The sequence below is a fragment of the Podarcis bocagei genome, assembly GCF_964188305.1.
Source record: "Podarcis bocagei genome assembly, chromosome: 15".
NCBI classification, from domain to species: Eukaryota; Metazoa; Chordata; class Lepidosauria; order Squamata; family Lacertidae; genus Podarcis; species Podarcis bocagei.
This window is the reverse complement of record NC_138141.1, coordinates 24,953,958-24,978,165: the sequence shown is the minus strand read 5'-3', so window position 1 is coordinate 24,978,165 and position 24,208 is coordinate 24,953,958. Positions and strand designations below refer to the sequence as shown.

The 24,208-nt window shown below is 46.4% G+C and overlaps 1 protein-coding gene across 2 annotated transcripts; it reads left to right on the top strand.

Moving 5' to 3' along the window:
* Positions 1-1,064: 1,064 nt before the first annotated feature.
* SCN3B (sodium voltage-gated channel beta subunit 3) lies at positions 1,065-23,324 on the top strand. 2 transcript variants are annotated; one of them, XM_081172776.1, is made up of 7 exons: positions 1,065-1,466; positions 12,124-13,907; positions 16,244-16,407; positions 17,417-17,642; positions 20,254-20,392; positions 21,192-21,295; positions 21,808-23,324. In XM_081172776.1, exons 2-6 carry the CDS (start codon positions 13,850-13,852, stop codon positions 21,256-21,258), a joined length of 654 nt encoding a protein of 217 aa, XP_081028902.1. In that variant the 5' UTR covers positions 1,065-1,466; positions 12,124-13,849; the 3' UTR covers positions 21,259-21,295; positions 21,808-23,324. The 2 variants fall into 2 exon arrangements, with proteins under 2 accessions (XP_081028902.1, XP_081028903.1); XM_081172777.1 differs by lacking the exon at positions 12,124-13,907 and having other exon boundaries at positions 1,084-1,466; positions 21,192-21,296; positions 21,811-23,324.
* The last annotated feature ends 884 nt before the right edge of the window (positions 23,325-24,208 follow it).

The following is a 24,208-nucleotide window of genomic DNA, read 5'->3' as shown; positions in this document are numbered from 1 at the left end:
GACCATTTGGTCCAGTCGTGGCCGACTCTGGGGTCATGGCGCTCATCTCGCTTTATTGGCCAAGGGAGCCGGTGTACAGCTTCCGGGTCATGTGGCCAGCATGACTAAGCCGCTTCTGGCGAACCAGAGCAGTGCATGGAAATGCCGCTTACCTTCCCGCCGAAGCAGTACCTATTTATCTACTTGCACTTTGACGTACTTTCAAACTGCTAGGTTGGCAGGAGCAGGAACCAAACAATGGGAGCTCACCCCGTCGCGGGGATTCGAACCTCAGACCTTCTGATCAGCAAGCCCAGTGGTTTAACCCACAGCGCCACCAGCATCCCCTCACACCCATTATTTCACCCATTTTTCCTCTAGCCCTGCCTATGCTGTCGTGTGACCCTCCAGAAGGTTCTCCCTGAGAGACTGCAGCCCTTGGCTTGAATAAGTCTCCCTAACTCCTTGCTTCACTGAGGGTAAATGGCAAATGCTTCCTTGCCCCAGCAGAACCTACTGACCCAAAACAATGTAGGCCACATAATGCCAACAAATAAGAACGGTCGTCTATTCCTGCTAAATGCATTTGATCTGGACTAACGACCTAAATACCGTTGACTGTCCTGCCTGTGCCCTCCAAAATCGATGGCTGCCAGTCATGAGTCACTTTAAAAATCTCCATCCTGTTTATACCTTACGAATGCTGGAAGCAGCGTCACGTCTGAATTCCACTTATCTGCCACAGAGGCAGATCTTGCCCTACTATCAGCCCTAAATAAATGTTGTGCATGAGACCAGGGGAAGGGTGGGTGTGGAGAGAGAAAAGTGGATAATTTCATTCAAGGAAACAAAGAGCTTTTGGATATCAGCAGTGAATGATTCACTCCCTACAGCGCGTCAAGTTGCCTAACTGTAGCCAAAGACAATGTTTCACATGGCTGGCCTGCCTCGATGTTGAAAGGTGTGGCTCGTGCTGCTCGGTAAATGTACGCAGCCTGCAATCTATTTTTAATGCAATTACAAAGCATCCTCCCCAGGCAGTGGGACAGGAGACCAAGCATCTTCCTAGCAAATGCAGGTTGCGAAAAGAACAACTGGGAGACAGGAAGAGGGTAATGATACTAAGCCTGAAATTATATAGGTATAGATATGCTTCTCACTGTGCATTTGTAAGCTGGCTAGGTGAGATATTTGCCCATCTAGCCTACAGGTGGGAATCCTCAGTTTCAGGAAGGGGCCTGAAATTGGCCCTCCAGCCTTCTCTGACTGACCCTCAGGACCTACCCCAGGCCACGCCCACTCTTCCCCAGGCCACACCCCCGTCTCCCTAAGCCACGCCTCTCAGTGGCTCCCTCCTCGAGTGCTTTTGCATATCTAGAAGGTGTCCTTTCACCAGGGTGGTGCCTCTTGCTTGTGTGGATGGAGAGATTTGCATGGAGGAGCCTCATTGCCTTTTGCATGGCTGGGACATCACCTACCATACAAAGGTAAGAGCCATATCCATTTGCTTTGCCCACCTCGGGCCTCTGCCCTTGCCTGCTGCTTGTATGCAGCCACCAGTAGGCATGGGCTTCTCTTTTCTGACTTTGCAGTAGCCAGCTGGCAGTGGGAGTCCTTGGGGCCTCAAATTTCAGTGGTGCCCTGTGCAACACCAAAATTCAGCTTCCCCCCACCTCTCGCACTCAATTCTACCTAATAGTTGCAGAGTCTTCTGCAACACCCCCAAGGCTCTGCGCCCAGTGCACCCAAGCTGGTTGTGCTCCCCTAAATTCGCCTCTGGGGCTGGTTTGCTATGAGGGTGTTGGAAAGAGATATGATGTCCCTTTTTATCCTGTGCTGTTAGGGATGGAATGTTTTGTCAAGAGTGGGAGGCTCTGTCAATTTTGCTTTTCTCACTTTCTCATTATTTCTCCAATCTAAAGTTTTCCACAGTTCTGCAGCAATTTGGTTTTTTTGGAGATGGGAGGAGGAGAATCCTTATGAAAATTCACTAGGATTTTACTGCAAATTTCACCTAATTGCAGTGGTCACCAGTGTACACATTTTTTTTTTTTTGCAAGCAATTGCTTTTAATATAGTGCAATTTTGTGCATATTGTTTTCACTAATATAGTCATTTCTATGCACACCCTAATATATTCATATATATTAGTATATGAATATATATGTGTGTGTGTGTGTGTGTGTGTGTGTGAACATTAGTCAGAGAAGTGTGAATTTTGAAGAACAACAGTTTTTTGGTTCTCATGTTGTTTTGCAAAAGTGAATTTGATAGATTCACCTTTAAATGCAATCTGAATCAAGTTCCTCCCCCATCCCCAGCTATTCCAGTATTTGTTAGATGTGCCTCTTTTTCCCCCCTGGCTTCTTCCAGCTCTAGACTGAGCTTGTCATATTTAAGTCCAAATGGATTTGTATATTGCCTACTAGAGTCATCAGGGGGACTATGAAGTGTGCTTTTTTGTGAAAATGGGAGTTCTTTTCCCCTTGGTTACTGATAAGTAATCAACTCTCCCTCTACCATCACCTGGGAACAGCCATTCCCTCAGACTGCCTCAGTGGGAAAGATGGGAAGCAGAAGACTCATTCCATCAGCTTTGCCAGAAGCCCTGCTCCACCTGCTACTGCCTGCACCTGAAACAACTCTTTAGAAAGCTGTTTAGACAACTGTTTAGAAATTGGTGCTTTGATTTTCCTCTTCCCTCCCAGTTCCTTTTCCCTTGTGTGTTGTCTTTTTTCAGCTTGTAAGCCTGAGGGTAGAGGCTGTCTTGTTTTGATTGTAAGCTGCTCTGGAAGCCTTTTTGGCTGGAGAGAGGGGTGCAAATATTCAAAAACAAACAAATACAGTGGACACTCAGTTTGTGAATGTGATCCATGCAGGATGCATGTTCTCAACCTGCAGCATTCGCAACTCGCAGCGGCGCATCTGCACATGCATGGTTTGTGATTCGGTGCTTCTGCACATGCGCAAAGCACGATTTAGCGCTTCTGCGCATGCACAACCCCCAAAACCCGGAAGTAACCCGTTCCGGTACTTCCGGGTTTCAGCAGTCCTGTAACCTGAAAAAAATGCAACCTGAAGCATCTGTAACCCGAAGTATGACTGTAAACGAAAGAAGAAAGTGAGGGGTGTGGCTGGAGGTGAGTGAGGGCAGTAAGAGAAGGGTGGGAGAGAGACTAAGGCATTGGGACTGTGGGATAATGGAAGAAGGGAAGGTAGAGAGAATCACTACAGGTCAGAGTCCAGAGGGAAAAGGGAGGGGGACCTGAGCAATGGCAGGGAGAGATAAAAGGCAGTGGGGGGTGGGAAGGTGATAACAAAGGGAGACACAAGAGCAGTGAAAGGTGAGAGGCTGCAGAAAGGGCTGGGGTGGTGTGAGAGGGCAGTGGAGAAGAGAGGCAAATGGGTATTGGTATTTGTATGTCTGTGTAATCAGGGAATCATAGAGATGGAAGGGACCGTGAGGGTCATCTACAGGTTCAACCCCCTACAATGCAGGGATCTTTTTCCCAGCGTAGGGCTTGAACCCACAACTCTGAGATTAAGAGTCTCATGCTCTACTGACTAAGCTATCCCAAACAGTGGCATTTAAATTTATTTTGAAAAAATAATTTCATTGCACCATAAATCTAACCCCCCCCCCCAAAAAAAAAAAAAAAATTATGTAGAATTTGCAGTTGTATTACAGCAAGCTGATCAGCCACATAATGCAAGAAGGCGTCTCGGGTATCTGCAGCCCCTGATGGTGGTTGCTAAATGGATGTATTTAGCCTGTTTGTGTATTTTCTCATTTAACAATGTAGTAAGCTGTTGTGATAGAGGGACGCGGGTGGCACTGTGAGTTAAACCACACAGCCTAGGACTTGCCGATCAGAAGGTTGGCGGTTCGAATCCCCACGATGGGGTGAGTTCCCGTTGCTCGGTCCCTGCTCCTGCCAACCTAGCAGTTCGAAAGCACATCAAAGTGCAAGTAGATAAATAGGTACCGCTCCGGTGGGAAGGTTAACGGCGTTTCCGTGCGCTGCTCTGGTTCGCCAAAAGCGGCTTAGTCATGCTGGCCACATGACCCGGAAGCTGTACGCCAGCTCCCTCGGCCAATAAAGCGAGATGAGCGCCGCAACCCCAGAGTCAGCAACGACTGGACCTAATGGTCAGGGTCCCTTTACCTTTTTAAGCTGTTGTGCATTGTATGGTTAAGTTAATGTTAATGTGGAGATATATATATATATTGGAGATATATATATATATTGGAGATATATATATACATATATATATATACACATTCAGACTTGTTCTTCAGAAAAAATACATACAAACAAACAAAAATAGATTTGCTTATAACATTACCAAATATTAACAATTCCACACATACCTTTGTTTTAACATCAAAACAGCTAAGAAGGGGAAGGAAGCATTTTTTTCCCTTTTTATACCTATGAGATTTCCCCACTTTGCAAATTATATCTTTGAAAAAAATAGGTCACCCATTCCAACACTATTTCCAGTTCTCTTTTTCCATAAGCTGTTAACAGGCACCAATTATCTAATTGCACCTGATGATTCTCTCTGCTCTTCAGCATCTCTCTTCACTGAACCAAATTTAACCGCTCCCAGATTTTTCTGACCATATCCCACTTATCTGTTTTACAGTCATTTTTTCCAACCCCGACACATAACACTCCAGCAATAGTCAGTGTGTGTAGAATCTGTGATCTGCCTATTTGTAACGCATCACCTTTAGCAGAATATAATGACTGTGTATTAGAGAGAGGGCCCAGTGGTCAATAGGCCAGTTGAAAATGTGGTCAGCAATTGTTAGAGTCAGGAGAGAACTGAGATCATGGCAGCAGTAAGTAGGAGCTGGTCTCCCCTCTCCCAACCATGACTTCAACACTCCTATGAGAGGGTTTTTCGGATCCTTGGGACTCCTTGGAGCTGGTGAAGCAGCAGATGTTCTGAAGCCCTGGATTAATGTAGAGTTTGGGGAGGGGGAAGAGGAAGAAAACAGCTACCCAAACTGAAGGAAATATGAGCAGAGTCCATTGTCAGCTGTGGAAGGGGTCAATGGTGTTAGGATCATCCTACACTTGTGTAGAACCCTGGTAGAGACACATGCCCAACTGGCATGTTCTCTCCCTCCTGGTCTTTCATTCGGGAGCTTCAAAAGCTTTCTTCAGCCCAAACATCATAGCGACTGATACCAAGAAGCATCAGCACACTTAGGGATCCACAGAGTATTCGCAGTTTGCGTAACAGAACTCAGTAGCATAGCATTTGGCTAATACACTGGGAGCATTCTGTTTTAGCTCCTTCCTCTTTCTCATCATACAGCAAAGAGAAAGAACAAAGGAAAATAGTCCCACTTCACAGAACACAGTAATACCAAAACATCCTGTCTCCTTCACTTCCCACTCTGTGGAATGAAAACATACACCATCATGTGATAGACAACAATCCCATGACTGCAAACACGGAGCAAGAATCCTAACAGCTGGGTGGAGGGATAGCTCAGTCAGTAAAGCATGAGACTCTTAATCTCAGGGTCATGGGTTCAACCCCCTTGTTGGTTGAAAGATTCCTGCATTGCAGGGAGTTGAACTAGATCATCCTCTGGTCCCTTCCAACTCTACCATCCCATGATTCTATGATTTCAGCCTATTTCATACTTGCAGTGACCAGCTTGGGTGGACTTCCTTTGTAGTCTCTGTATGAGCTGACTCTTGGGAGATCCAGGAAAGACCAAAGGATGGACTTCTTCACACACCTCACAGTTAACCTTTGGAATTTAGTCACTTGGGATGCAGTGATGGCCACCAACCAGGACTGCTTTAATATCCAGCAGCAGTCAGTATGATGGGGCAGATCTGCTGAGACCCGCTCCCAACACTGCACTTCACGGGGACATGGGAGGGCTCTGACATGGGTGTGGCTGTGAAGACACACCGGCAAGTGTGCCACATGGGCTCCACTTGTGCACCTGCACAATCCTGGTCTCACTCCTGCCTTGCCCCAGTGTCGCCCGGGTCAGCTGCTGTGGGGTTAGTGTCACCCCATCCCACTGCCCACTACTGGGTTTAGACAAGTTTGTGGAGGGTGCACTGATCTGTGGCGACCAGCCACAAGGGCTGTGTTCTCCCACCACTGTTGGAGGCAGCATATCTCTGAAGGCCAGTGGCTGGGAATCAGAGGTGGGGAGAAAGTTGTGTTGCACTCAGGTCCTGTTCGCATGCTTCCCACAGGCATCTAGTTGGCCACTGTGAGGACATCTTGCTGGACTAGATGGGCCTTTGGTCTGATCCAGCAGGTGGCTCTTAAGTTCTTAATAAGTGTTTCAAACCAGCTGTTTGGTGGGATTTTAAGCACTCTGGAGTCGTTAAAAATCTGCTTGAGCCAAATGGTAAGTAAGCCATGAGCCCCTCCCTCCTTGCACGCATGAATCTTCCAGACTAGCTCTCATAATAGCTGCTGTAACCTTTATAAACATGTTTAGAAGTCGGTGCTGCAAAAGCACTTCACATTCTCAGGTTAGAGTTTCCCAAAGAGGGATCACTTTAAAAAAACTCGTTTCAGCACTCATGAGATGCACAAACTTTTGCTGCTATCAGGAAATGCTTGTCTTATTAGTCCAGTCTCATTAAAAAACATGCCCAGAAGAAGGATAGCATAAAACTTTGAGAATTGTTGCTAAAAGACCAGAGGTTGTCCTTTTGTTGCCGCATTCTTCCTGACAATGGCATGAGACCCATGGTTGCCCGTAGGAATCCTTTCATGCTGCTCCTTGCTGCCTCTGTGTGGCTAAATGCTGAATTTCACTTGCATCGAAGCATTTCCAGGTTGTATTAGGCTGTTAGAAATTGTTAGTTAACCATGAACATTGATTTTGGGTTTGCTGTTATTGCCTCCTCTTGTCTTTTCTGTTTACCATAATACTTATGGGCGGATTTCATCCCATGTTGGAATCTGAATCTTTCATGTTTTTGAAGAGCCCAATTTATCTCTGATCCCCAGTCCCCATCACTTTCTTTACCTGAAGCACAAATTCAGCCTATGATCTCTCTCACACACTGCCTTCTGCTATCATTTCTCTTGCCATCTCTCTGTTCCCATCTTTTATTAAATTTAATATTTCTAAGGAACCAATGAAGCACATTTCTCACACAATATTTAGAAAAAATAAGTGGCATTTCTTCATCGATAGGAGATCTGGCAGTTCTGAATTCCTGGAATTGTCAATGTATGATCTTTTTAGGGGATGTCTCCTCCATGCCTGTGAAATTACCTCTTCACTGAAGTGTGTCTCAATCCAACCTTTTAGATGCCGGGTTAAGAAAAACTCACCTTTTTTGGTACAGTAGGGTATATAGAAGCCGATGGGTTAAATCAGTCAAGCACAACCAAAATGACCAAGGGACTGCAGCAGCTCCCCTGCAAGGAAATGTAACAGCATTTTGGAACTTTTTGGTATTCTCTTGAATGTAAGGTTTTCTTTCATTCTTCCAAAAATAGCCTATCTGGGGGCCCCAGTTCTGAATCTAGACCCCCAGATTTCCAGATTTCCAGATTTCCCCTCCTCTACTCCTGCTATTGGCCTTGGGGGGAGCCCCAATTTGCTTCAATAGGAGCTGCTTCTCCCCATGGAGATGGCAACACAAGGGTCCACTGCATGGGGGGGAGAATTACAGTCCCTGACCCCCCCTGAGGACAGGCTCCTCCTGTTATGAATCAGAGGACCTGCACTGGCTATTTGTGGAAAGAAAATATTGTGCTTGGAAGGCAAATTCCCGGATTAGTGCAGAGACTGTGGCTCTGAAAGGTATTTCTGTTCAGACTGGTTGTTGGTAAGTGAGCTGGAAAGTGATGTTTTTTTAATTTGGTGAGGCAGTGGCTTTCTGTTTGTATGTTTCATTGTACCTGGGATTTCAACTTTGCCTGGCAACCTTCAGGCATATTTTCACATGATGCTGATGGCTACCTGTGCAGAGGCAGATTTAGGGCAGTTTCTGCACACTGGGCATCACACTGAGAGGGGTGCTGTAGAGCATGCACAGAAGAAAATGCAAGAAGTGGGGTGTGTGTATTGAATTTTGGCCTTGCACAGGGCACCACTGAAATTTGAAAGGTATAAGACCTGCCCTGACCTGAGCACTATTGATGACTCACATCAGGCTCACTACATAACTTTGTAGCCATCCTGCCAGACAAAGGAAGCTTCAGGGAAGAGACAGCGCCACCTGCTGAGTCTTCATGCACCCTCTATGGATGGAGATGCAGAGCTGCACTGATAAAGCACAACAGAGGTGATCGTTCTTTTTATGATAAGCACCACTAGGTTCTTCCAGCACCTGTAGTCTCCATAGGTGGAAGAATGGGCTAATATCAGCCATGCTAACAGATGGCTTCATATGGAACTGTTCCTCAAAGCATGGGATGTGGTGTTTGTTCTCTGTATATTTCTGAGAAAGTCCCGGTGGTCCATCTGTCTAGAGACACACAGACAAGAAACATGGAGTTCTCTTCCTTTCTTTTGGCAGCGAGTGCCTCCAAATAACACCCACAACTTCCTGAGGCCAGGGGTCATGAAAGAATACTGTGTACAGTTCTGGTTGTAGAGTTGGAAAAGGTTCAGAAAAGGGCAATTAAAATGATGGAGTGACTTCCATATGAGGAACAGTTACAGCATTTGGGACTTTTTAGTTTAGAGAAAGGGCGAGTGAGAGGTGACATGAAACAAATCATCTCACAAGAAGTCCCATCTTTTGGGGATGCTGATTTATTGCACAAATCAACTTAAAAGAGTGCCCTGAATTTGCTACTGTGTGGCCAAATACCACCTGAAAACAGCTACAGTGTGAAAGCACCCTCACTATTTTGTGGAAATGATCTGCAAATTTTTTTTTGTTGGAAAGATATAGGAAAGAACAAGAAGGTGGGGCACAGTAGCCTCCCCTTTATTCTTTGCCCTTCTCACTGGGCTCTTGCCCTGGTCTAGTACGGAGCAGCATAAGGAGGTGCCTTCTACTGAGTCAGACCAGTAGAAGGCTTGAGGCAGGGGTCTCTTCCCAGCCCTACCTAGAGTTGCTGTCAGGGACTAAGCTTTCACATGCTAAGGCAGATCCTCCACCACTGAAATGGGTCCCTTCTGCTGCTGGAGCCCTTGTACTTTTTGTGTGCCCTAGAGACCTCTGCTGAAGAAGGCAGACTCTATTCAGGACAGTCCTATCCCCAGATTTAAGCAGCTGAAAGAGTAACCCACCAGTACATGATGAATGGTGAGCAGCTGCTGATAGATCTGGGTCTCTCTCAACCCCCTGGCAGCCAGGAGTGCAAGGCATGGCTAATATTTCTCTTTGCACAATGAAAGGCATTTCTGCAATTGTTCTAATGGTTGACAGGGAAGCCATCTGCCAGTAACTGCATGAGGCCCAGGCATCCCTGCTCAGGTTTTCTTTCTTGATTCCAGCCTATAATAAGGCATCACAGAGAAATCAGAGGAATTGTTGAAGGCAGAAATGTTGGGCATCTTTGATCATCCCCCCCCCCATTCTGCTACAGAAGTGTCAGACCGTGTGTGTGTGTGTGTGTGTTGTGTGCCTGTGTTGCCCTGGCTGGGATGGTGTTCCCATAGCAACCCCTGACAAAGAGCGGTTCCGCTCTCTGTAGCATTCACAATTCATATTCATCAATGTTTCCAGTGCACACTGTGTGTGTGTGTGTGCGCGCGCACACACGCTATCTCTGGCTGAAAGACCAAAGAGGGCTGAGCCTTCACCAGCCTTACAGGGACCTCTTGCCCTTTGGTGGGGTGGGGGGAAAACTTTCTCCTGCAAAAGAGCACTTGCTTAATGAGCATACAGAAGGCTGGAGGAAATGGGGAGTGGATAGCAATGACTTTAATGACAGCTTCTGGCTCTTTCTTCACAGAATGTCAGTCGGATGGAATGAAAACAAGTGTGATCACTGTATTAAAACAGTGAGAATCAGCCAACAAAAAAATCTGCACATAAAAACATAAGAAAACCAGCAGCCTATCTAGTCCAGCATCCTAACCCTACCTCACAGGGCAGTCATGATGATAAAATGGAGGGGGGGGGAGAGCCATGTATGCCTTCTAAGATGAAAGAAGGGTAGATATGTAATGATAAATGCTGTACATAAATAAATGGCTGCTTGTTGCCCTGCCTCTTCCTCAGGCCCAGAAAACTGTGGTGGCCAGGAAGAGGTGGAGCTGATTATAATGGTGGTCAGAAGGTGGACTCACTGAAGGTGGATCATGAATAAGTTTTTTGTCAAAGGACCCTCCAAAACATCACTGCTTGTTCACAATGACTGGGCACCTTTTGAAAGGGTGGTGTAAGACAAACAACTCCTACTGGACTTCGTTTGCCATGAACAACTTGAACAGGAAATATATTCTTGCCTGGCACCCACAGACTCACCATGCCTTGGACTTGGGGACAGAACAGTTTACTCCAGAGAGCCAAAATTTGCCATGTTCCTGGGAGTGAAAGTAGGCCATTTATAGGAGTTGAGTCAGAGTGTTCCATCCAGGTTCTTTCTTAATCACAGGTGAAAACATCCTGTCTTTTCTTCACTGCTTCTGCTCTGTGATGAATGCTCTCTGCTGGCCCACATCCCCTCTCACATCCAGGGGCTTGCATTTCCTGACAGGAACCTGGCCTGCTGCAAACAGACATGATTTCACAGTGCTTCTGTGAGCATATGGCTGTCAGACAAGAGTGCAAGCCACCTGATTTAACAGATTCTGAAGATCTATATAAAGCAGTGCTGAGCAATATCCACCCACTAGGCCCAGGATAGATTATATGAGGTGAACTGCAGACAAAATGCAGATGACTCCAAGAGAAAAAACAAATAAATAGATGATCACATGTTTCCCAGGCTTTATTTAGTTTTGATGATATCTCCAAGGGAAGAAAAAAATGGAAGTTTTTTTTTAAATAAATGTAATTGGTATGCATAAAATGATTAAGAATTTGTAAATAATACTAATAGAATGACAGAGCTGAAAGGGCTTAAGAAGATGAGGAACCTGCAGCCCTCCAAGTTCTTGAGGAATACAACTCCCATCAGTCCCAGCCATCATGGACAGTGAATTCAGGATCAGCAGGCAGCATTCAACCAAGTAATTATGGCACCCCTGGCAGATGTTCAGGGAGATGTGCGTTTTATCTTACATAACCGAAGAACAGGGTGCCATGTAACATTAATTCAAAATGTGTTGTTTAAGCAAACATGATCCCTTGTATTTGGCACATATCTGCTCTTATGTAAATATGTGCCTTGAGATGCAATGAAGCCCACAAACACAACCAGGTACGAAAGACATGGAAATTGCATTGAGGACAGGCATGTAGAGCTGATTGATGCCTTCTAAAAGCCAACCCCAGGCAGGGATATAACTCTGTTTTCTAGCCTGCTTGCTTCAGATAGCAGCAACTGCTTTCCAGGGAAGGGAGTAACATTTACGGCGTAATACATTTATTCTGAGAACTGCTTTTGATGTGTAGGCTTGGCTTAAAGAGACACGACAGCTGGGTATGCTTAGGGTTTCTGAGAATAGCCCTCTCTCTTGGCCAGGTCTAGTTTGGAGGCCAGCCATCCAGTGGCCCTTCCTGCACTTTATTGTTGCCAGAGACAAGGTGGTGGGAACTTTCTACTTCTATGAAAGCAGAAGAGAGAGAGAGGTTGAAATACATGGTTGCAAAATCATCTAATGGAGAGTTTTGCTCAATTTGGTTGGTTTTTTGTGTGTGTGTGTTTTACTAGGACCCCCCCCCCCCAAGCCAAATCCATCAGCTGAAGCTGGATGCAAAAGATAAACACTTATTAACAAATTAAATAGTTCTGAGCCCAGGAATATGATTTGGGTACTAAAACAGAACTGAGCACACAAAATGCCCACTCCACTTTTGCCACTTTCATAACCACAAGCAGCATCAACATATTTCTTCATTCCAGCAATGCAACTGGGTGCGAGCAGGTCATTTAGTTCCTGTTGCTGTTAAACAACTGAGAGTCTGCAATTCTTGCCAATTTACTGCAAATCAACCAGCAATCTGTCAGTATATCCCCGTCTACCCTGGCTTGATCTAATGAGCATCCCCTCCTCCTAAATCCATTCAGGTTTGACCATAGACTGCCCTGCAGAGTTGGAGATGCGTGTGATGGGAATCGTGGCTCCTCTCCAGATGGAAGAGACCCAGCCAGCTCCTGCCACTAAACCCTTTGGGCACAAGCCGGATCTATGAGAACAGAGGCTTTCTCAGCCTTTCCAGCTGCAAGAGTGACCTTTGGAGCTTTCCCAATGGCAGTCACATGGACTTGTTACAGGCCACTGCTGCCACTCCCGACTAGCTACCACCTTTAGGAGACCACAGCAGAAAAGCATGGCTCCCCTGCCAGGGAACACTGGCAGGATGCCAGGCATTGCTGTGCACTCAAACACTGAAGAACATCCCATCAGATTGCATGGAAATCATTTAGGATGATGGGCACTTTGGGGGCTATGGAGGCAGCAGTCCCTTCAGCCTCCCTCTCTTTCTCTTTTCCTCTCCATGCCAGACTCATTTTGTTCCAGAAAAGGGTCTTTTTTCCATTTTGCCTGCTGCTGTTTGCTTATGAAAGATTTCAGCAGAGAAAGTGAACCGTGGATTTGGCTACATCCACACCATACATTCAAAGCACATTTAAATTAGTGATGGATTGGCTGGATTTATATCCCACCTTTTATCCAAGGAAATAAAGGTGGCACATGGTTCCTTCCCCGCCCCCGTGCACAACCCTGAAGGGTTGGTGTAGATGTGAAGAGGCTCTGGGAGCAGCTGGCTTGGAAAGAGGCAGGAAACGCCCCACCCACCCCCAATTCATCGGGAAAAGGGAGTCTCGCTCTCCTGATGGGAGGGGGACGCCTGCTTCTGCCAAAGAGAGGTCTGCGCATGCTTGTCCTGAGGGGCTGTTCCCAATCCAGGCACGGCTCGGAGAAGGGAGGCGGCGGCACTCCTCCTCCTCCACCACCCACCCTCGCGCTCTCGTAAGGCGGGCACAAGCCTTCCCAGCCACGCAGAGCCGGCGCAGGAGGCTGGGCTCCAGCACACGGCTTGAGATGCATTGTTCCTGTGGGGAGGCTCGGAGCTGGAGGTGGCGGCGAGGGTGGCGACGGCGAGGGTTGGTGGCTGCGGAGCCCCTCCATCTCCGGCCTCTCCCCGTCTCCCTTCGCGCCGCAGGGCTGTAGGAAGCGGGCCCAGCGGCTCTCCAAAGACCCCTGCTGTCCTCTGTCGCTCGCCTCCCTTCCCCCGAACCGTTGGACTGAGCACAGGCGGGGGCAGGGCAGCGCAGCGCAGGCGCCTCCAAGGGGCTGGTGATGCCCACAGCTGGGAAGGGACAGCCGGCGCTGTCGCCCTCGCCAGGTAACCCCGACCCTGCCCGCCCGTCGCGGAGCTGTCCAAAGAGGGCGGCGACCCGCAGGAGCTGTCCGTGGTGCTGAAACCCGCTACGCGGGAGCCACGTCAGTTAAAAGTGCACCGCTGCCCTACGGGAACCCCATCTGCTCCCATCGGCGAGTTCCAGCCCAGCGCCTACTCCAGCGCGGAGCTGTCCAAAGACGGCGGCGACCCGCGGGCTCTCTCCCTGGTGCTGAAAACCCTTGCGAGAGGAGGAGTGCCAGGAAGGGACTTTGAACGGTGCACCTTTGCCCTCCCTGATCCCTGCCTCCTCCTGGTCCGGCTGCTCCCATCGGTCGGTTCCAACCCAGCGCCTCCTCCTCCTCCCGCCCGGATCCAGTTGCGCGGCGACTAAGCTACTAGATCTGGTGGAGAAAGGAGACCCAGCCGAGTCTGCCTTTCCAGGAGCCATGGCTGCGCTAACGAAGGTGGCCGCCGCCTCTTCCCTGCTGGTGGTGGTCCTTTGCGGTAGGTGCTTCCCGCCTGTGGTCCAGGAAACCATGTGAAACGTGTGTATTTGTGAGACAGCCAGAGAGAGGGGTTCCGTTTCAGTGGGAAGGATCCCTGAGAAGGTCCTCTATGAAGTCATTAGTTGCCGAGTTGCCCCGGGGGCCTGAGCAGCTCCTCGAGAGAGAGAGAAGGGTTGCCATGGCGAGCTATTGTGCACCACTTTAATTAAGTAAGGGGAGGGTTGTGGTTGTTTCCCGGTTGGACAGAGTCAAAGCGCAACCATGGGCCTCGTGCACTTGGATCTGCACGTGCACGATATCAAGAGAAGCCGGAGGAAAATTGGCTGCGAATTGCAATGACTTTCATATTAACTTTCCTTCCCCCCACCCCACTCCACCTCAAGGAGGGCCTTAGGGAGCTGCCTTCTACCAGTCAGATCGCTGGTCTATGTAAATCAATATTGTCCCAAGATTTCAGGCAAGGAGTTTCTTCCAGCTCTGCTTGGCTGGTGGAGATGCTAGGAATTAAACTTGGAGCTTGCTTTCTCTCTAGGGAGTGTTTAGAAAAGGAGGCAACAGCCCAAGTACCTTTAAATTCCCATGTCAAAACTGAGTTTCAAAGATGTTTTCAAGGGGCTTCCAACCATTTCTTCTTCTTTTTACATTTTACCTCCAAAATACAGCTGCAATAGTGAATCCAGCAGTATTCAGGCAAGACTTTGGATTCCATGCTGTATCTTAGAACACAGCAGTTTGGCTGGGAAGCCTTACAGAGAAACAACCCCTTAGACTGTGGATTTGTCCCTTGTCAGACCGCCCAGTTAAACTGTGGATCCCAAGGCAACAGAGGAACAGCTGGGAATGAAGCCTGTAAAAATGGATAAACAGGTGTTGGAAGTGTCACAGGGAAAGGGTTGTGCCTCATTGAAGGAGAACATGTTTGTGAAAGTGCAATTTTTTGTGCCAACTTTTATTTAAAGCATTGTGGGAGGGCAGAATGCACAGACAATTACATCCTTGCTCTTCAGTCAATTCTGTGCACTTTTGAGAGTTGAAAGCATTTTCACATGCCATACTTAACAGTTTGTTTGGGGTGCATTGGTTCTCTCTCCCCCTCCCCCCACATCTGCAATTCCCTAGTTTGGCTAAAATGTGCATTCAGTTTTAAAATGGCTGTCTTCTCTTTTCTACATTCCCTGAACAACATTCTCACATGTGTACAGAAATGGTACATGAGGAGATTCAGAAATGCTTTCAGAGTTCTGTGCAAAAATGCTCTTCAGAGTAAATGAAACCCCAGAGCAATGTGCAGGCTTCTTGGCTCAAGGAAGTCGGAGATGTTTTTCCTGAACCCCATGTCTCTTGGGGAAACACTGGCACTGTTTGCTTAGCAAAAAGAAGCTGTCGTTGTTCAGTGTCAGTTAGAAAGGGTACAGTAAGCATTATCTACATGCTTGGCTAGTAGCACTTAAGAGGGAAACATTCAAACTGTTGAGTAGAATCTGACTTGGTGCCAGCTGTTCACATGGACTTGCGCAAACTGTGCTATGTATAAGAGAACCAGAATGATACTAATTCTGGCATCCTAATTCTCACATAAGAATGGTGATGAAAAGCTCTGTCGAGCCTGGTAGACTGCAATACTGTGTTGGGGATAGGACTTTTGAGGGGGGCATTTTATCATTCATATTTTATGCTTCTGCCTTTTTTAAATGCTGTGAGCTTTTAGGATGAAGTAGCCTTTTACAGATGCCGTGTGTGTATAGAAATACAGGTTTTCATAATGTGTTTTGCAGGGTCTCTGGGGAAATGTAAAGAACAAACATAATATTAAAAAAAAGAACCTGGGAGGGAGTGGGGAAGTGACATTTGCCTTTCTGATTCAAAAAATAACTTGCAGTTCTGGATTATATAACTTCTGGTTGGTTGACTGTATGTCACATGTGCTTCAATTGTAGCCGAAATAATCAAAGCAACATTGAAATCTCACAATTCAGATTTCTGTGTTGGAGGAATTAGATGGGACACTGCATAAATCTGCAAAGCACTAGTAAATTCAGCACCAAGTTATTATTTAATGTGGATTATTGGTTGAGATCAGCATAGGATGGAAGGTTTTTTGCAAATCCTGATATTTAATCCATTCTCAATGAATGCCAGTGTTGAATTAAGAGATTTATTTTCACTGAGAATCACAAGCGTCTTGAATAACAGATTGTTCTCTGTGTCGCTCCACCCCCTCTCCATGTGTTTGTGTCTTCCTCTGCCTTTTTCCCTTCTTGGAAATGGGTCCCTCTCCCAATTGCACTATATGCTCACATATCCAAACTGGGCTGCTGATCCATGGCTTTCCAGTGGGTGTCTGCTCTTCAGTCTGCGTTGAAGTACCGTCAGAGACAGAGGCAGTCCAAGGGTCGCGCATGAAGCTGCTGTGTATCTCCTGCATGAAGCGAGAGGAGGTTTCTGCCAACACTCTGGTTCAGTGGTACTATAAGACCGAAGGGGGCATAGATGAGCCTGTAAGTATTACACTGGGTGCCTCTAGCTATGAGCCTGTGAGATGAGAAATGGAAAAAGGGACCAGGAGACGTTATTCTCTTCCTTGATAAAGGGTGGGAGGAAATAAGGTGAAAAGGATCAATCTCAGGTAATGGGTGTCAGGGAAAACCAGCAAAATGAGGATCATTTGCAAATGTATAGGTCTTCGCCTATAACTAGACATTTATTAATAGATGTTTTGATGAGGGTGCTATTCCCAACAAGATTCTCATCTGGGTCCTCAAACCCTATTAGGTGATCTGCACAGGGGGCTTTGCTGCGAGGAGGTCAGATCTGCTTTCCTAAAAGAGTTGCAAGGACTGAGCAGGAATCTTACCAACCATCAGCTTCAGGCAGGCTAGATCAGAAAAGTTAAATGTCCTGAGAGCTTAAATGCTGTTCACACATCTTTTCAGAAGCTCTCCAAAATATTTACTGGTCTGGGAAGTCATCATCCTGGCAAAGCAAAGTGCTAAACTCCAGTTTATTCACAGAGCAGCTGAAGAAAACATATTGGTGTGATAAATGCTTTTGCATTGCTTCCTCTTTTTCTGTTCTGACACACAAGGACAGCTGTTCCACAGCTGTTTTTAGACCTCAGTTATGACACCTGGCAAAGCACCCAGTGTTGGCCACACTACTGTTGAGATGCCCCTGTAGCATAATCCAAAGAGACTATCTGTCCATTTTTATTCTTGGGGATCATGTGTCATTCTCTCCTGCTCTGCACTATTGCCACCTTATTTTCTTGTTCAAAGGGAGCGTATTAAATGCCAATCCACACATGCATTTGTCACTTGTTGTTTTTTGTATTCTATATCCATTGGAGCAGGGAAGAAGAGTTTAAGAATAGGGAGGGCTCTGAAGAAGATCTTTAAAAGAAGACTTTTCCAAAGAAACATTTTAAACAGTCTGGTTTTGTTCCTTGCAACAGAAGACAGCACAAAGGTCTGAAAATGACAGCATCCTTCCTTATTCTGCTCCCTACAGATCTACAAGTACGAAAATGAGAAGCAGGAACTTGGGAGCCGCTTCCGTGGTCGGCTCCAATGGGACGGGAGCATAGACATGCAGGATGTGTCCATCTCCGTGCTCAACATCTCTTTGAATGATTCGGGGATCTACACCTGCAATGTCACTCGGGAATTCAACTTCGAGGTTCATCGACCAGTTGTCACGCGCTCTACACTGATCCGTCTCACGGTGGTGGAGGAGGGTATGAAGGGTGACGGGCATGTCCCTTAATTCTGGTGCCTCTTGGCAGTGGGTCTCTTGCAGTCACACACAAGATGGTGATGCAGAAGTTGGTATTTTGTGTAAGGAAGGGGGGGGGGAGAGACTCCTCAAGTTTCAAGCAGTTTCTCCCACATTTGCATTCCGTAAAGCAGGCTGAAGGGTTTGTCAAGGGACAAATTAAGGATGACTTCCTAGGTGGTCCAGAGACACTTGCTTTGGGGCTGGTTAAACACAGATGGCGTTTTATAGCCTTCATGCCAAATAACCCTTAAACTACTCTGACCACTATATGGGGGGGGGTGGACATTTGCTCTGATCCGTAGAAGGGACACCCAGTTCAAACTTGCAAGGGCCTGTTCATTTCTTACTTCCTTTTAAATACAAGGTATACATTTAGTGGCAGAATTAGGCCTGAAATCTTTTTGAATGATTTTCACTCCATGAACAAACGAGCAGCAATATTTGCATGTGTACAGTTTTGCCTTCAGAAAACTTGGTTCCAAAGCTTATTTTGGAGTTTTATGTCACCATCCTTTTATCACCATTCCCCACAAGGGACTATTGAGGAGCCGAGGCAGAATGTAATGAAATGGGGCTTGTGATGGACTTGGTGTAATAATATGTATATGGCATTGTATTCCACACTGGCCATGTTTTAGGCCAAATGTTAAAATAGTCCCTTAATTCAAAAACTATAGACTTTTGCTTCTGTCTACCCTCTAAAACAGAACCCTCCCACTCCCACAAAACTTTTGGGTCATTAGGAAACTCATGTCTTCCATATGGCACTATAGTTTTAGTTCAGAGTTTGTTTACCTGCAAAAATAGTAGAGGTTCTTTCCCACCTCCAGTCACCCCAGATTTAAACTCAGTTCACCACAATGTTTATCATAAGAATGTAAGAAGAGCCTGTGGCCCACCTACTCCAGCATCCTGTGCTCACAGATGCTTGTGGAAAACCCTCAAGTGCAGGAGCGCTCTCCTCTTCCAGCAACTTATATGCATAATAAGTATTACAGCTTCCACCCATGAAGGTCACTAGTGGCCATTGAAAACCTCCTCTTCCATGAATTTGCTCAATCCTCTTTTAAAGTCATTCCAATTGGTGACCATCACTGCCTCTTGTTGGAGGAAGTTTCTCTCTCTCTCTCTCTCTCTCTCTCTCTCTCTCTCTCCCCCCCACCCACTCTCTCTCTCTCTCTCAAATCTATCCTGAATCTTTCAACATTCAGGATGACTATTAATTCTAGTGTTATGAGGGAGAAAACCTCTTCTTTCTCCATGCCAAGCATAATTTTATAAATGCCCACTATCTCACCTCTTATTTGTCTTTTCTCTGAACTAAAAAGTCCCAAGTCCTTGTAGGGAATCACATCATCATTTAGTTTATTTCAATGAGTCGTCAAAACTGGGCTCATTGAGGGGAAAGGGTTGTCCGTAGGCTGTTCTCTAATGGATTGCTGAGACTGTCAGTTTCAACAGAAGCAGCGCCAAATGATTGTTGAACTAAATATGGCTCCCTCCTGTTGCATCTCATTCCTTACGCTGTGTCTATATTGTTTTCTCTCTCTCTCCCCCTCTGCCAACAGCTGTGTACCCCTTTCTCTGTGTCCTTTTTTCCCTCTGTCTCCTTCCCTTGCTGAAGATCCCTCCCTGAGTTTCTTGGTGGTTCTGTTTCCTTGTCTTCAGCACAATATAGAACATCTGCAAATGGGGAAGTAAAGAAACAGGAAACAAAAGGAGAGCCTGTCAGGGTTCCAGGATGGGCACAGACGTAGCTCTGTTTGTCCCAAGCAAAGTATGTCATCTGAGCAACTCTGCACGTCTGCGCATGCGCTAAGGAGAACATATAGAATCATAGACTAATAGGGTTGGAAGGGACCCCAGGGGTCATCTAGCCCAACCCCCTCAATTGCACCTAAAGTGCATGTGCAAATGTCAGCCTTATTGCCAATGGTGTAGTGGGTGGCACCACAAAGTCTTCTAAGAGATGGTAGAACCTCAGTTGTCTCACCCAGTTCTAGTGGTAATCCTGCTTTCACCTCATTTAGCCTCTCAACATTTTTGCTTATTCAAAAGCTCTGATCCTCCCAACACTTGGGAGTGTTTGATTATCATGTTCTGCATGAGTATTTCATCCAGATTGTAAAGAATGATATGGGGGCACTATGGTCTATGGAAAAGAAATTCTATACATTGCTCTGCAAATAGCCTGAGGTTGTACTGTTCTACTGAGGTGTGGTACAGTGGGATCCTTGCTCAGTTTGCAGCCACCAGCTGGTGAATGGGAACTGTGTGTGTTTAGGTTCCTGGCTGCAGGATACCAGTAATTTTCCAGTTGGCCCAATCCATTCCATAAGAGCCAATAGGCATGCAACTGCCTACTGAGCTGGCACAGAGCTTACAGTCCGAGCCAGAAAAGAGAACCGCTCAGTTTCTGCATGACAAATTATTTCCATATAGGAAGATATAGAAAACCACACAAGCTCACAGGTTTCCAAAAGATGGCTGCAAAGCAGGACACCATGCTCTGTGCCCCACAAAGGTGGCTTTGCTCACGTGGATCTTTCCCTTTCTTGTCCCCTACACAGCTGGAGAAGACTTCACATCTGTCATCTCTGAAATAATGATGTATATTCTCTTAGTCTTCCTCACTTTGTGGCTGCTGGTAGAAATGATCTACTGCTACAGGAAAGTTGCCAAGGCAGAGGAGGTTGCTCAGGAAAATGCGTAAGTGAACATAAGAATATAAGAATAGCCCTGCTAAGAGCCCATCTAGTCCGGCGTTCTGCTCTCACAGTTGACATCCAGAGCCCCCCAAGGGAAGCATGCAAGAAGGACCTCAGTGCAACAGCACTTTCTCCTTCTGTGGTTTCCAACACTTGGTATTCAGAAGCATTGCTGCCTCCAGTTGTGGAGGGAGAGCATAGGGTTGTGGCTAGCAGCCATTGATAGCCTTCTGCTCCGTGATGCTCACAAACTGCAGCTGGTCCAACAAGCAGCAGGCAGATGATTGGCTAAGATTCCATATCGGAGTTCATAAAACCACAATTTTAAAACGGTGGCAAAATCATCTCTGTCCAAAAGAAGATGAATCCAGGAGCTGATACAGGTACCTTGAACTAGAACTTGGGGGGGGGGGAGCTTTAAACTTTGCCCCTGCCAAATCAGAATCTGAATCCAGTCACACATCCTAGTGCCCAGCTACTTGCAATGGGAGGAAAGCCATTTTCTCTCATTCAAACAGCAGGTGTAGCAGCTGTAAGGATTTCTATCGGATGGTAGAGGTGAATGGTTAACCCCAGACACATACACACCACGGTCCAAATCTGACTCCCCACCTCCCATGCTGGCTTAAAAACAACAACAAACAGCTAAGCAAAAGTGAGCTACATTATCAACATCACATCTGTTTCAGGAAGATTTTAATGTTTGGTGTTTTGTTGTGTCCTTCCCCATGTAAACCTCTTTTTAAAATTGCCAGTTCAGGACTTTCTCCTTGAAGTACACTTTTCACCTTGCTCTCCAGGACTGACTACCTCGCCATCCCTTCAGAAAACAAGGAGAATTGTGCTGTGCCAGTGGAGGAGGAGTAGAAGATGAAACCACGTAGGCGTACAGTGTGCAAAAAAAGGTGAAAAAGCTCTGTGCAAATCACATGGCAGCGGGGGAGGGCATTGGCTGCCTAGCAAATCCAAATCTGTGTGCAGGCACCACCATGGGGGTCATTCATGATCTCCAGGCTCAAGGAAGCTACTGAGCATATTTGAAAATGTTCAGATATGATCTGTGGATGGAATGTGGATTGCCATAGACAGGTCTGCAATGGTTCCAAGTGACTCCAACAGCAAGAACTCTTCCAGGGATTATGGAGTAGAAGACATGGTGCCATCTTGAGATTTCCCCCCTTGTATGTATTTTGCTGAAGGTAAGAGTCCAAAGCAGTCTTCCTGATAGAGAATTCAAAGTACAAGAGACATAAAACAAGATTAGGTGGTCCAAAAGGTAGGTAATTGGTGATGCACTAAAACTCCTCTCCTATGTGTGACTTCTACAAGCAGGTGGTGTGTTTTGCTCATGCAGGTTTTCATCTAATCTTCTGAAAGTGGAAGGTGAATCACAGTCTGGCTCTTTTTCCTTGTTTTCAGGGACTAGGCAGACACAAGGAGTAAGTCACTGCAGCCAAGTTTTGCAGGAGCCCAAGACCAGGAACCACGAGGAAGTGTAAATTTGTTTCCGTTTGTCTGGAACATCGCACTGCTTTGACTTCATGGCTCTCATTCCTTGAGCGATCAGCCCATTTGTTAAAGACTTTCCTTTGAGGCATGCAAAGTCAAGGGGGGGGGGTAAGAGGTGCATTACCTCATCTGTTGCCCATTGCCTCAACGACTCTGTAAATACTCACTCATCTCTCGCTAACACAGACTTTCCTTTGGGTGCATTCAGACATCACAGCTTCCTCAGCATTAAGTGGCATTCATTTAGTCATCATTGCTTTTGGTGTTAATTTGAGTATGATGCCCCAGTGATGTCACAGAACATGCCCCAGATTTTCCTAGGGAAGCAGATAACAGTGGGTCTGTTTTGGCCAATACCTCCAGGAGCAAATGGAAAGCCAGGCAGAAGCAATACAGTAATTGTACTGTTTAGTTTTTCATGAACCTGTGGCACAGGAGGAAATGCTCGAGTGAGAGATGTTTCCGAGGAAAGTGCACTGCTAAAAGAGTGGCGATATTATAGATACTAGATTGAGCCCTGGGGTAAGAGTGTGGCCATGAAGCACCCTCTCTTTGCATCGTATGTGATTTCCATGTTGCAACACTCCATAGTATGTCATATACTGTGTGTAAATAGGACAAGAGTCATTAATTTGGGCATTCTGTGATTTAGTGAAACCCAAGCAGCAAACTTCTAAAATAATTTCCAGCAGGATTCAGAGGGCAGTGGCAAATAACCACTTTGCAAAACATGATGTTGTGATGAAAGTTTAAATTCTCCTTAGTGTTTGACGCAGTGACCGAGATGCCCAGAATTGTAGGGGCTTTAAGTCGGGTCAGGTGTCCTTTCATGTACTTGAGAGACTGAAGCAGGATGGACAATTCTAACTGAAGGATCAGAGGAAGATGGCAACGTGAACCTTCCATTTCAAAGAGGAGCACTGTGCTTTTAATAACTGCACGGCACTGAAAAAAATTATTCAGCTATTCCAATCTCAAACAAAGCCTGCCACTGCCAGGAGCATGTTATGCCCTCCAATTGCCATATACTATTATCAGGCAGGGGTGGTGTAATTCCAGGTTCACAGGCCTGATCTGCCCCCACTATCATATTTTGCTGCCCCCTCTTCCAAGACCCAACCAATTTTGGCAGCAGCAAAGATGGGAAATAACACCCAGATAGGGATGCAAATCTCTCACTTCCCGGTCATCAGACCAACTTCAATGAAGAAAGAGGAAGCAAAGCCCACTGCCATCACCCTTAACTGATCTGAACAGATCAGCTGAAGAGGAAGGCTGTCTGCCTATGTGCATAAGACAGCATGGGGTGGTCACAGCCACAAGTTGTCCTTGGAGGGTTGGGCCAAGGTGGGTTTGTCCCTCTGGGCCAGTAAAAAGGCCACCCACCCATTAGAAGGTCTGCATAAATAAAATCTAAACTTCTATCTGGTAATGGTTTGTTTTATGGTGGGGTAGAACACTGAGCACAATTTTTCTTTTCAGCAAAGGAATCTGAAGACTGTGCAGGGGGGCAAATATTAAGCCTAGCTGTTTGGTAGGATCAGATTATAGTGGTACCTCGGGTTACATACGCTTCAGGTTACATATGCTTCAGGTTACAGACTCTGCTAACCCAGAAATAGTGCTTCAGGTTAAGAACTTTGCTTCAGGATGAGAACAGAAATCGTGCTCCGGCGGCGTGGCAGCGGCAGGAGGCCCCATTAGCTAAAGTGGTGCTTCAGGTTAAGAACAGTTTCAGGTTAAGTATGGACCTCCGGAATGAATTAAGTACTTAACCCGAGGTACCACTGTATTGCCTAGACTTGCATTATTTTCTTTCACAGCAAATGATAGTATTAGAAAAAGCATGAATAGCAAAGTACTTTGCTGTAGTTAAAGACCACAATCCACCACTAAGCCTCATTGTAGACTTAATGGCAAACCAGGGTTTGTTGCTACAAATATGAGTGGCAGGGTTAGGCCTCCTTCCCTCCCTCTGCCATGCTTCCGATTTCTCTGGGGAGAGCTAATCCATGAGCCCAGATCAAAACAGCAGCAGAACGAGCGGGGCTGCAATTGGAAGTTTCTGAACAGAGGTTGCGTGGCCATGTGCCAGGGTTTCATTACGGGTTGGACTAAATGACCTGTGGGGGACCTTCCAGCTCTAAAATTCGATGAGTCTACGATTCCTCTCTAGGAGCCCACAATGGTTCATTCAAACCACATCATGGTTTAGCTTAGTGTTGTGTGTGAACCAGGTCCCTGTCTCAGTAATTTTTGGAGCAACACTGTAAGCTTTTTTTTTTTTTTTTACTCTCCCCCCCTCCAA